This window comes from Phanerochaete carnosa (genome assembly GCF_000300595.1).
Source record: "Phanerochaete carnosa HHB-10118-sp unplaced genomic scaffold PHACAscaffold_9, whole genome shotgun sequence".
NCBI classification, from domain to species: domain Eukaryota; kingdom Fungi; phylum Basidiomycota; class Agaricomycetes; order Polyporales; family Phanerochaetaceae; genus Phanerochaete; species Phanerochaete carnosa.
In genome coordinates, this window is record NW_006767636.1 from 1,320,784 (window position 1) to 1,331,964 (window position 11,181).

Genomic DNA, 11,181 nt, shown 5'->3' on the forward strand with positions numbered 1-11,181 from the left:
TGGCGCTCGGGCTTTGCCATAAGTCCCGTGATCGCGTCCTAGCCTCAATTCTAGGGGGATAATCCCAGCGCATGCACATTCAGAAATGATACGTTGTCAGTAGTGTTCGCGAAAATTCTAAAGGAGCACTTTGCCCAGGACAAGTTCTGGTTCCGAACACGATGGTAATCCACATCTGGATTAATATCGTTGTACTTCAGGATACATCACTCCTCAACAGTAAAATGTTACTACTAGCACACTCTCAAGCGTGCCACGCTCGGGTCGTGATCGCTCGTCCTCGTGTTTACATCTGGTGCCCAGCTGTTCACGTGGACGTGCTCGACCTCGACCTTGCGCGACGCGACGGCCGACGACACGAACACGTGATCGAGCTGCTCCTGCAGGTTATCGAACACATACGTGTAGCGCTCGACGGGGTCGAGGTCCGCCAGTTCGTCGACCTCGGAGAGTATGTTGTTGAACGGGGCGAAGACGGTGCGTGTCTGGACGAACTCGTTAAAGTCGCCTCCGACGACGACGCTCGCGCTCGAGTTCATGGAGAGCAGCTCGCTGACGAGGCTCTGCAGGCTGTGTGAGTGAGAGAGTGCAATAACGGGCGAAAAAGAAGACGAAAAGAAAAGAAAAACTACGCACGGCGATGACTTGTACCTGCGCGGTGCGTTGAGCAACGGCACCATTCAGCGGCGGACGTGGGTCACCCTGGATAGACGAGCCCCCATCTACCTTGGCGGCATTGTGCAAGTTAATCGTGAAGAAACGCCTGCCGGACGTCGTTTCCCATACTGCCACGATCGGCTTGCGGCTCGAGTCCCACGCTGCGTTTGTCGGATCGATGCGCCCAGGGTTGAAGCTGCGACGCCGCTGTCAGCACTGCGAGCCAGACAGGATGAGTAGCGGAGGGACGCACTTTAACGTTAGCTGCCCATCTGACCCAATCACAGGTTCCACAGCATCCAGAGGCCCTCCAACAGGCAGGCCCGGCACCAGGCTGACCGTCTTTGGATTGAACAGATAGGCTGGACGGATGTTGCCCCCAGGCTCTCCTCCGTCTTGGTCATTGACGGGAATCACTTCCGTGAAGTTGTACTTGACGTTGCTCTGAGAAGCGATGGCGGCACTGAGAGTGCTAAGCGTCACATTCGCGTCGACTGTACCGTCGTCCGTCTCGCCCGAGTTATCCTGGATCTCCTGCATGAACATGATATCTGGCGTTTGGAGATGTGTCGCGATATCGTTCGCCGCCGCAGGCAGGTGCGGTGAATCTGGTCCCATGTTGTCGACCTGCGAAGCGGAGTGAATGAGGTGGACGTGCGTATGTATGAGCAACGCGTACGTTGTAGTCGCCTATCGTAATCGTGCAACCATCTGCAATGGACGTCAGATTCGTGACAGGGACCGTGGGATCTGGGATCGACAGGACGGTGGGAGCCGTGAGAGGAAGGATGTAATAAAAGCCAAATCTGCGCATACATTCAGAAAAGCTCGCATATAGCGAAAGAATAGTACGTACTGGTACTGGATAACACCGCTGATGTCGCTCAGAGTCTTGCCGACGCTCATATTGGGATTAACACTGCCGTCGAGGGGCGAGCCAATGATGACGGACTCGGGGCCGCCATCTGGAGTCCCGTTGGGACCTATAATCCATTAGATCCGTTCACAGGTGCGTACGGACCAGGATACTCACCAAAGGCCAGCGTGAGCCCACCACGGGAGTTAACGTTGGTGGCGTCCCAGTCACCGCGTACCCAAAACTCGCCGAAACTGTTCTCGAATCCGATAGAGATGGGCTTGGGTACAGTTACAAGCTGTCCTTCTAGGCTTGACCAAAAGTCAATGCCGAAGCTGGTCGGCTGCACCGTGGCATTGACGACGTCGACGAGGCTCTGGTTGTTCGGTACGCTCAAGAAGCCGTCGGGGCCCACATCCAGGGCGGAGAGATCCTGCGTCGGCGGGCTGCGGTCAGTACCGAGCACAAGCGGCGTCACGACATTTTTGGTTGAAAGCACGGTGATGGCGGTCGGCGACTCGAGTTCGGTGGATTCGAGGAAGGTCGGATCTGAGCTCGAGCGGAAGTCTGAGACCGTGCCCGACAGCGAGATCTCGTCGCCGACAACGACTGCGTCGAGAACTTGACTGGACTCTGAGAATACGAAGAGGCCAGTGGAGACGGCTGCATCTTGAACGGGATCGCTTTGGATGTAGAAACCGGAAGAGCTCTGCGACATGACCAAGACTTCGATTGCTAGTCCAGTTATGGAAGGACTGCGATGTACCTTTGCTGTTACGACGCCTGTCACGCTCTTCACAGACTGGCCTTCAAGGGGCGAGCGGAACGCGGGTCCCTGAATATCTGCGATGGTGACAGAGTGAACGAAGGGTACGAGGACGAACTGGCAGAGCCAGAAGGACCAACGACTGGCAGCGGGCATGGCAGAGACCTCGGGTTTGGGGAAGTCGTTGCACTAGTTCGAAGACGGGTCTCTCCATTTTATACCGCTCTACACGTCAAAAAGACTTGTTCTCGAAGACTAGTGGACACAAGGATCCACCTGGTATGGGCTTGATGACGACAACGGCTGTCCAAACGATGGAGAGAGAGCGATCTTTGTGCGGAAGAGCCCATGCTAGCACTGACACGACCATGTGCGTCGATTTCCATGCGGTGGGAGAGAGCACCATCAGCCCCCCAAAGAATCTCATGAGCATACCCGGCGCAGGCAACGCTCACGAGTTCCAATGCCGACTGTGCATGTCATTGGAAACTATCCTCCTGATAGCACAGGCAGCAGTATACGTAGAGGCACGGAGGAAGTCAAAGCGGGAGAACGGGATGAAAGATAGGCAGGAGTGGGAAGAAGAGTTCGGTGCCATGCGACAATGAGCATCTATTCGCATGCCCCTCTATAAGTAGACGGAGCGTTCGTACCTGAAACATTTCTTGTAGAGATGTTACTGAACACATACGAGAGAATATGATGGCTGCCGAGTGCGATTTAATCATTGAACACATGCTGCTGCGACCGTCCCATGAGCTGTCGACCTTGTGGCGCTCGGACCTTGCCGCCGTTCGAGGCTGCACTCTTGCGTCCGCAGAGACTCGCGTGGAAATCTGATACACTCCGTCTACCAACAGTCTCACATCCAACGCCACATCGAGAAGGACCTAGGGAAGCGGGGCGTGCTGCAAAATAGATAGTCCGCAAAAAGCGGCCGAGCATCAACGCAGACGGGCACTACACAATTGTAGCTTAAAGCCAGAAGAATGAACTCCACGACTGTCTTCGTCGAGTATCGCCCAAGATATTGCAGACGGACATGCGCATACGAACGAGGCCAGGGAGTCGAGGCCAGGAGAGCAATATCGATAGCGGTCACCATCGCGGAAGTTGGGGATGGTGTCCTGCCGGACCAGCCTGCAGACGCGAGAAAGCGTAGAGCCGCTTTATGCGACCTTCCATCGCTCCATAGCCTGCCCGACAAGCCTCCGCATGTCGTCCTTCGCCTGCTGCTTCGCATCGTCTGAGATGTCTGGTAGCGCATCAATTTCGTCCGGCGATGTCTGAAACGGATCGAACTGTAGTAGATGGCCGTCCGCGGTCGGCACCGCGACGAGCGCAGCGAGAGGTAGCTGCCCAGAGGACGTCTTTGGGGAAGGAGGCGGAGACGATTGAGGCTGCACTACGGAGGTTCCGCGCGCAGGGACGAAGCCATGGTTCAGACGCGCATTCGACGTGGTGCTCGCTTGCGACGCGGGGCGGTCCTGGCCTGCTGATCGGACGATGATGCTGTTCGAGCGCTGCTGCCCCTTTGCCATGTCTTCGTCCCTACCCGACTCGACGACCTTGCTCAACCAGCCGCTCAGGTCAAAGTCAAACTTGAGCGGGTTCGCGAGCGGCGAGCCGTTGACGCTGACCATCATCTCGTCTTTCCTCGGCCACCGCGGGAACGACGACGACGACGCTGCGGGGATCGTGGGGTTGAAATGGGCCGTGGATGGTGGCCGCGCCGCTGTTGGTCGTTTTGAAGGCGAGGCGAACGGGATCTTGGTCGGCGAGGCAGGCCTGGAGGGGGCGCGGCCGAAAGTAAAGGGTGTAGGCTTGGTTTGTTGCTTGTGGGGACTTGGTGATGGTGCGGTGGGAGGAATACGTTGCGTAGTCCTTGACTGTGCCATCGTCAGCTGTGTACATTCGCTGCAAGAAACGCGTCCATGCTTACAGCACCCGGTGTTTTCACAGAAGGTACTCGCGGACGCTGAGACGTTCCAGGCGCGTTCGGGAAGCCCAGCTTCTTCTTCGGTGTCGCCGCTATCATTCGAGCTGAAAGCGACAGCTCTCAGCGGTAGTCTAGTTGAGATAACTCGTCCCGACGCACCAGACTTGGCAGCTTTCAGGGATTCCGCCTCCAACGCGTCTGCAACCTTCGCCTCTGCCTCCTGCGACTCAACCCACTTCCGTTTTCGCGTCGTTTTGTCGATAGCCTCCGCTTCGCCCCCGAGCCTCTCCCTCTGCAGCGCCTTGAGCGCCGACTGGATGTCACCACCGTACTTTGCGAACTCGCGCAGGGTAATGTCGCGCACAAGACGGGGGACGCGCCCGATGAGCCCCTCTTGGTGCATGCGAAAGTTCTCTAGTGCGTCCGCGAGCCATTCTTCAAACTGGCGGGCGCGATGCGAGACTACGACGATTGTATGAACCAGGTTGCGCGTGAAGCACGGCGTGCGTACCTTCGAGGTCGAGGTTGGCAAGTAACTGGGCCTTCTCCTCTGCCGTGTACTTCTTCATTATTTCCAAGGCTGCACTAGAGCACTATTCGGACGGCTTGGATCAGGCTACGAGAGTTGCTATAAGATGTGCGTGGCGGATCGTGATGGCAAGGAGGCTGTGGTAAGTAACAGTTCGAATAAGGTAAGCAATAGGGTTAGTCTATTTGCTTATCGAACGTTTGCAGCAGAAGTCACGATAAGTAACGCGGGCTAATTCAATAAGTGAATCAAGTTCTCTCAGACTACATGCGCGTTGTTACGCTGGATATTATGAATGGAAATAGCATGGTTGGTCCATAACTCAATTCCAAGAATGGCTTTCTAATGAGCTCGTCTAGTCCACCGAGAACAGGGATGAACCAGATGGTAAGTACAAAGAGGCCTTGCCACATATACGAGATCATCTCCCGCCAGCTATCTTGATGCGCCAGTAGCAGACAGCTTGTAGCACTTGAACTGAGTTCTCTACTCTAAGATCTCTATCCAGGCGGCACGACATATCGCTGAGTGGCGGTCGCGCACTTTGATCAAAGGATGTGTTCCGGCGCCAGTCCTGCGGCCAATTGAGTGAGTGGAGGGACAGTAAGATATGGACGAACGAACCGCTTAGCTTGATCTCGCAGCTCGAAGAACCGAGCGACGGGGATGGCGCCGATGGCAGAACCTTCGCCCAGTGAGAGCGAATAGTTGCCTGTTGTGACATAACCAATGATAGACTCGGCCGGCGGGATGACGATTGACAGCTGTGACAAGAATCACTGGGGTGATCTTAGAAGCAAACACAAGCAACACTGACCTCGCTCTCTTCTTCCTCTTCGAATGGGTCTGCCTCAGCACCCACCCTCTTTCTATGCGCCTGTTCAGCTTTGATCCATTTCGCAGCTTCCGCATCATCCATGTCGTAGAGCACAGCCAGGTCATCGGGGCAGCCCCGTCCGCACATCCGGAGGCGCACGCGCACGAGGGCGTGCTTCCACACGTCCTCGGGCCGTGCCGCGAGTGACTCGAGCCCACGCTTCTCGCGGAGTCGCGCGATCTGTCCGAAGAGGCCTAACGACGGATCAAGCCCGCTCGCCGCAGCATCAAGGACTGTGCAGATCTCGGATCCCCGCAGAAGCCATGGTGCCACGCCGAGGTCCGTCCCGTTTCCTACGGTCCGCGCCACCTGGCCCGTCGGTGGCGCAGGTTCCTCGTGCGACGCCGGGGGCTCCGAAGCATCATCCACATCCACAGCCTCGCGTTGGGAGGGTACGAATTCGCCCGGAAGCGTAGACGCATCTTCATCCGTATCCTGCACACCCAGAACGACGCCCCAGTCAGGTTTCCACGGGCTCCGCGTGCCAAGGCGTTTATAGTTCGGCCTCTTGGCGGGAGGCTTGCGCCCCCAGGCGTCCTGCTCCTCGAACGCGCGCGCGTCGCTGTATTCCTCGTACGATTCCGTGCATGGGTAGTCGTGCGGGAAATGTGCCGTCCCTGATTCGAAGGCCTGTGTCTGACGTTCGTGCTGCCCACCAACACGCGTGCCGGTGAAAATGAGAGACGAGAAGAAGGGCATGGCCCAGCCCTGCGGTATGACAAGCGTCCATCCGTGTACCGCGGGCGTGTGGGTGTTAGAGCTAGAGGCTACAGAGGAGCTTGCCTCGACTGAACGCTGAATAAGCAGAACCGGAATGCGGGCGTCTTCCGCCAGAGCTTGAAGATGTTTGCCCGGGACCAGGTTCTACATTAGGACATTAGTGCCAAAGTAGCCATCAGACCTGGAAGGCACCGACCTTAGAGCGTCGCTTGTCTATGTCCTTTTTCTTGAACTTCGGCTTGCGAAGTGGACGACGGATGTCCTCCGCCCAGATCTCGCTTTGGGCGAGGGTGGGAGTTGGAAAGAAGGCGGTAGCTGCTGGCGACATACTTGGGAGCGCTTCTTTGGCGATGTTCACCTTCGCATTCTTCGGAGGAAAGCTGTAAACTAGGGGTTAACAGCCGTGCAAACCGATAGACGGGATCACTACCGACCTCAGCCGAGGATCATAGACCTTGAATCCTATGACGGTATTGCGCGGCACAGACCCGGTACTCTGGAGGTTCGCGAGTTCGTTCCAGCACTGCAAGAAGTCAGCGGAAGCCAGGGTTGAAACTAGCGGCCAGTGTACCTTCTTGAACTCCTCGCGGCTATCTCCATTTACGGGTTTCAACGCACCCTTGATGACCTGGCTGGACTTCGGGCCCATAATCTCGAAGACGTTCACCTGCGAGCGCAGATCGGCCATCTCCACCGTTGCTTCTTCATCAATCAGAATGGTGCCCCTCTTTACGGCCTCCAAGGCGAAGGACGCTGCTGTTCGTAGCTCCAAGTATACCACTTCAAAGACGGAAGGGTGTGCCCAAATCCATACTACGCGCTCGGTGTCCTGCGCAACTTGGTCGCACTCCTTCCCCTTCCCTTTCAACCCTTGCCGTTTTGATTGCGCCGATACCGTATCCAGAGACTGCTGAGAATGGGGTCTCCACAGTGCCGTTATCGGAGCTACAAGGCTGAAAGGATACGCTCCGCGCTTATACAGATGCGTGTCACACGTTCTGGCACCAGTGGTGAACCTATCCGCTAGTGAGCTGTACGAAGCGGACACATAGTCAAACAGCGATCCACCTCTTTGCACCAGGACTGGCTGTCTGAGGGTCACAGCAGCTATCGAGGAGGGCTTTGAGGACTTTTTCGGGGCCTTTGAGCTCTATCAGCCCCATGTATGACACGTCGTGAAGGATAGAGCCGTGCATAGAGGCGCGGTGAGAGGGTCGGTATGACTTCTCGGTAGGAGATACAGCCTGTCCGAACCATCAAAGATGCGTATATGCGATGTCGCACTTGGAACTGACCAGTCTGTAGCCCCACATCTCCTCCATGTGCATCCGTTTCGCGTGCCAGACGTGTGTCTCGAGCCACACTTTGGCCTCTGGGGTTCCATATCATTCTTCAGCCGCCGGGTGAATACACGAAATGAAGCAGGCTTGCCTTGACGCTTCAACAACACCTCGGTACGTGACGTGCGTTTTGCTTTGCCTTGTTTCGGGAAGGACTTCTTTTTTGCCTTCGGCGGGTCCATCTGAAAAAGCTGTAGGTGATCGGGAATCGACACGACTGCAGTGCATACCTCAGCCTTTGCTTTATCTCGTAGTCGTAGAGGAACACGGCGAACATCGTGGCTGGCGGCTCGACGGCGGAGGTGACGAGGGAGTTGTTGCCAGGCGCGCTGGGTCCCGCTCGTCCTATTCGAGTCAGCGTTGGTTGTGCCTCAAGTCATCAGCGGAACATGCCTGGCTGTCTGCATAGCTGTGTGCATCGCATCGATTTCGAAAGCTCGAGCCTAGGGTCTGTGTTGGTGGATCAGAAGTCGTAACTTCCAATGCCACGTACCTCAGCGAATCTCTCCACATTTAGCGAGCCAGGGAGGTTGACCGAAGCTACGGGCTGGAATGAGCGTGGCAGATGCACCATGCAAGATGTCTATACCGTCAAATTGCACCGTTCGAGAGGGCCCAGCTGCTGGGCTTTTGGATAGCGTATTTGTCCCATCGCTGCCGCCTATGTTTGACTGGACGGCGATGGTTCGCGCCAGAGCAGTCTTCTGTTTCTTCTTCTCCCTGCCGGTTAGGGCAGGAATCTCGTTGTTCTTTCGTTTCGATGCCATGGCAGATGATAATTTGTCGCTTTAGCTGGGTCTCGTTGAAGAAGCCAGAATACAGTTGCTGGGCGCATGCGCTTGCAGATAACCGAATGTGCTCAAGCATGAGTGTGATGGCATTCAGCTGACTGCGCTTACATAAGCTCAGGACTCCATATGGAGCCTCGTCCACCTCTGATAGTCGACAGAAGAGAAAACAGAAAACAGAAGAACTGGGAAATATGCAGTTTAAAAACTAAAGATGTTCAAGGTGTGCCGGCGACGCGACCCCGGCGCGGGTCGGTTAGACAGCGGAAAGGGTTGGACTCGCCCTTGTACAAGCCCCAAATGTGCCCAGCGAGCCGAATATAGATGAGCATATTGTGGATCGATGCATCGACAGAGGGGCGTTGCTCGTCCGTAACCGACACACGCGGAACAGCGCCGAGAAGAGTGCTGTGGCCAAACCGTCTCAGGGTCTGAGGCACTTTCAACGCGCAGGGCGACCCCCGTCATAGAAGGCGGGGTTTTACATAGAGCGCTCCGCCAGAAGCAACTTCGCACCGATGAGGCCGCGTTCGGCAGTTTCCGGAAGTTGCCGGCTGCTGCCGGCGCGATGCGCCAGGATTCAATATTCACCTCTCTTGGCAATTTTCTTTTGCGAATGTACTCGCGGTTGACGATCGATGTAAGCGTAGTCAGCTGAAATTCATGCTCGGCAGTCTCAAGCTACCACTCAATAGCAAGATATGACCTCCTCTGAAATCCTTGTTCTTGCTGTTCCATGACTGGCAACTGGAATTTCAGAAATGGTGCTGTGATCACTCTTGTGACAGTTCCGAGGTCTGCGGCCCGCGCTCAAGTATCCCAGTCAGGTTGATGGTATCACCACCTTGAACAGACCGAACAGCCAGGCACGGCTTGTTGCCTTGTCTAGGCATCGAAGCGGAGGGTCAGTGTTGTTATCCTCTCCCGTTTATCACCAGGCGTCAATCTATCACCTCTAGATCTGTGAGAACACGACGCTTTCGTTTGCACGCCGTGGACAATGCAGTGAATGTCTTGTACAGGAGTACCATGGCTCAAGGGGTTTGGATCACTGCGTAGGCTACCTTTGCACAGGGCAGTCAGTCCATGAAACTCAGCGACTACGGGTTGATGCGTTGGAAACCCTGTCTTCCTGGAGCCGATAGCATTCAATGCGGCTATCTGTGTAACACTAGCTGAAATCTCGCAGACGGATCCGCTGCTTTTCGTCTTCGCATACATGGAGAGATGTTCCGTTCTACGACTTTCCTCTTGTTCTTGTAGGCACTGTCTTGGTCTGGCAGTGTTGACATGTCCTCCGCCCGGAAAACGTCTAGTGATCGCGCTAGCTCAGCCAGACCTCGCAATGTTTAGCACAGCTGCAAGCAACTCGGCGCATTGAAAAGGAGAGGCATGGCATGCTCTCCTCATCAAACTTCACCGACAGTCTCCAGATAGAAGCGACATGGTAGGCATATCGCATACTGACATGCACTACATGCATGAACTCACGTTATTCTGCAGCAGTACCACGTCTTCAACAACCCTAGGATGCCCAAAAACGTACCTCATGGCACCATGCTTGTACCCCAGGCTGAGTATACGGATCCAGCTACTGCTGCCGTGTTCAGCCCACAGGATGCCATCCGCTTCGAATGCAACGGGAGTCCCGGCATCCGCCTCGATAGGGCTCTCAATGAGGATTTCGGCGGCATGCCCGATGCAAACCTCGTTGTGCAAACGACTACGCGCAGCCAGAAGATCTGTCTTCGCATTAATGTGCGTCACACAGATTGTCTTCCAGCTCTGACATCTTATCTGAGATCGGGACCAGTGGCCCGGCTATAGCTTTTGGTCCAACCACTTCAACGTCAATCTGGCCTCAGGACATCGCGAGAAAGGAAAGCTCGCAAAGTCTGTGGCGGCACAGATTCAGCTCTGTCTCACGGTATGTCGATGTGGCGAGCAGACCACAGTGCTGGAAGCTGATGGTGAACAAAGGAAATGGCACGTGTACCGTGCACCTCTAATGGCTGGGAAGTTTCGAACGTTAGACTTCAGGATCTCATACTCATGGAGATCCAACATGTCTCCAGGGGAAGCTGGCAGCCGGTCATCTGTCGTCGCGTTGCCTGAGCATTAACTCGGTATAGCTTCGCCGACAAGTGCTCTCGATATCATGTAGTATGTTCGGTGTTGCGCCTTACGCACAGGCTGCATAGATTACCTTGTGGTGTATGACCTAAGGTCCATTTACTTATTTATTTACGTTCCTGTCAAAAGCGCTTCATTTAAATGTGCGCCACAAAGCTGATGCGCCCTTCCATTTGTGACCCGTGAGAATACCAGCAATAAAAGCGCCCAGCTCCCGAGCGCAGAAATCGTGTGCCGCGCTCAATCTCGACTTCCTCCTTTGAGCCTCCTCTTTATGCCCCTCAACGGTCACGAATACCTCACGCGTCAGGGATGGCAAGGTAAAGGCTCTGGCTTGCGCCATGGGGCCATCAGCCGTCCCATCATTGTCGCCCAGAAGAAAAACATGAGTGGGATAGGCAAGGACCGAGACGAGGCCTTCCCGTTCTGGGACCAGTGTGTAGACTCATTCTGTCCCTCATGCGTATGACTAACGCGCTAGTGAATAGTGTTTTCGATGCTGCTGCGAGTGCTATCAGAGTCAAATGTTACGACAGCGACTCGGTACGTTTGAATCAGCCGTTTCCGTCATTTTTT

The 11,181-nt window shown here is 55.3% G+C and overlaps 6 protein-coding genes across 6 annotated transcripts; 3 read left to right on the forward strand and 3 right to left on the reverse strand.

Annotated features, from left to right (window-relative positions):
- Nucleotides 1-188: 188 nt before the first annotated feature.
- PHACADRAFT_262289 (uncharacterized protein) lies at nt 189-2,444 on the reverse strand. The gene is made up of 7 exons (XM_007399621.1): nt 2,280-2,444; nt 1,691-2,222; nt 1,514-1,640; nt 1,337-1,463; nt 911-1,284; nt 637-853; nt 189-563 (listed from the first exon to the last, which is right to left on the reverse strand). The coding sequence occupies exons 1-7, from the start codon at nt 2,433-2,435 to the stop codon at nt 234-236; spliced, it is 1,863 nt and encodes a 620-aa protein (XP_007399683.1). The 5' UTR covers nt 2,436-2,444; the 3' UTR covers nt 189-233.
- A 1,683-nt stretch (nt 2,445-4,127) lies between these two features.
- PHACADRAFT_187281 (uncharacterized protein) lies at nt 4,128-4,680 on the reverse strand (the record flags this gene model as incomplete). The annotated part of the gene is made up of 3 exons (XM_007399622.1): nt 4,378-4,680; nt 4,222-4,322; nt 4,128-4,168 (listed from the first exon to the last, which is right to left on the reverse strand). Coding segments are annotated over exons 1-3 (384 nt in total), but the record flags the coding sequence as incomplete, so codon positions are not given.
- A 295-nt stretch (nt 4,681-4,975) lies between these two features.
- On the reverse strand, nt 4,976-8,213 carry PHACADRAFT_127885 (uncharacterized protein). The gene is made up of 12 exons (XM_007399623.1): nt 8,178-8,213; nt 8,074-8,127; nt 7,915-8,013; nt 7,803-7,866; nt 7,640-7,716; nt 7,413-7,588; nt 6,916-7,360; nt 6,779-6,867; nt 6,541-6,724; nt 5,565-6,488; nt 5,372-5,511; nt 4,976-5,321 (listed from the first exon to the last, which is right to left on the reverse strand). Exons 2-12 carry the CDS (start codon nt 8,101-8,103, stop codon nt 5,234-5,236), a joined length of 2,316 nt encoding a protein of 771 aa, XP_007399685.1. The 5' UTR covers nt 8,104-8,127; nt 8,178-8,213; the 3' UTR covers nt 4,976-5,233.
- A 34-nt stretch (nt 8,214-8,247) lies between these two features.
- On the forward strand, nt 8,248-8,525 carry PHACADRAFT_262294 (uncharacterized protein). Its single transcript, XM_007399624.1, has one exon. It carries the CDS (start codon nt 8,264-8,266, stop codon nt 8,474-8,476), a length of 213 nt encoding a protein of 70 aa, XP_007399686.1. The 5' UTR covers nt 8,248-8,263; the 3' UTR covers nt 8,477-8,525.
- Nucleotides 8,526-10,029: 1,504 nt separating this feature from the next.
- Nucleotides 10,030-10,587, forward strand: PHACADRAFT_199397 (uncharacterized protein; the record flags this gene model as incomplete). The annotated part of the gene is made up of 3 exons (XM_007399625.1): nt 10,030-10,230; nt 10,286-10,399; nt 10,453-10,587. 3 exons carry the CDS (start codon nt 10,030-10,032, stop codon nt 10,585-10,587), a joined length of 450 nt encoding a protein of 149 aa, XP_007399687.1.
- A 287-nt stretch (nt 10,588-10,874) lies between these two features.
- Nucleotides 10,875-11,161, forward strand: PHACADRAFT_262296 (uncharacterized protein). The gene has a single exon (XM_007399626.1). It carries the CDS (start codon nt 10,880-10,882, stop codon nt 11,072-11,074), a length of 195 nt encoding a protein of 64 aa, XP_007399688.1. The 5' UTR covers nt 10,875-10,879; the 3' UTR covers nt 11,075-11,161.
- Nucleotides 11,162-11,181: the final 20 nt, after the last annotated feature.

Coding starts and splice junctions, on each gene's coding strand:
- PHACADRAFT_127885 (XM_007399623.1), bottom strand. CDS start 8,103: ATGCACACAGCTATGCAGACAGCCAGGCAT. Junction 6,725..6,778: donor GTCTATGATCCTCGGCTGAG/GTCGGTAGTGAT, acceptor CCTAGTTTACAG/CTTTCCTCCGAAGAATGCGA. Junction 5,322..5,371: donor CTGCGAGATCAAGCTAAGCG/GTTCGTTCGTCC, acceptor AATTGGCCGCAG/GACTGGCGCCGGAACACATC.
- PHACADRAFT_262294 (XM_007399624.1), top strand. CDS start 8,264: ATGTCTATACCGTCAAATTGCACCGTTCGAGAGGGCCCAGCTGCTGGG.
- PHACADRAFT_262289 (XM_007399621.1), bottom strand. CDS start 2,435: ATGCCCGCTGCCAGTCGTTGGTCCTTCTGGCTCTGCCAGTTCGTCCTC. Junction 2,223..2,279: donor CAGGCGTCGTAACAGCAAAG/GTACATCGCAGT, acceptor GTCATGTCGCAG/AGCTCTTCCGGTTTCTACAT. Junction 1,464..1,513: donor AGCGGTGTTATCCAGTACCA/GTACGTACTATT, acceptor ATGTATGCGCAG/ATTTGGCTTTTATTACATCC.
- PHACADRAFT_262296 (XM_007399626.1), top strand. CDS start 10,880: ATGCCCCTCAACGGTCACGAATACCTCACGCGTCAGGGATGGCAAGGT.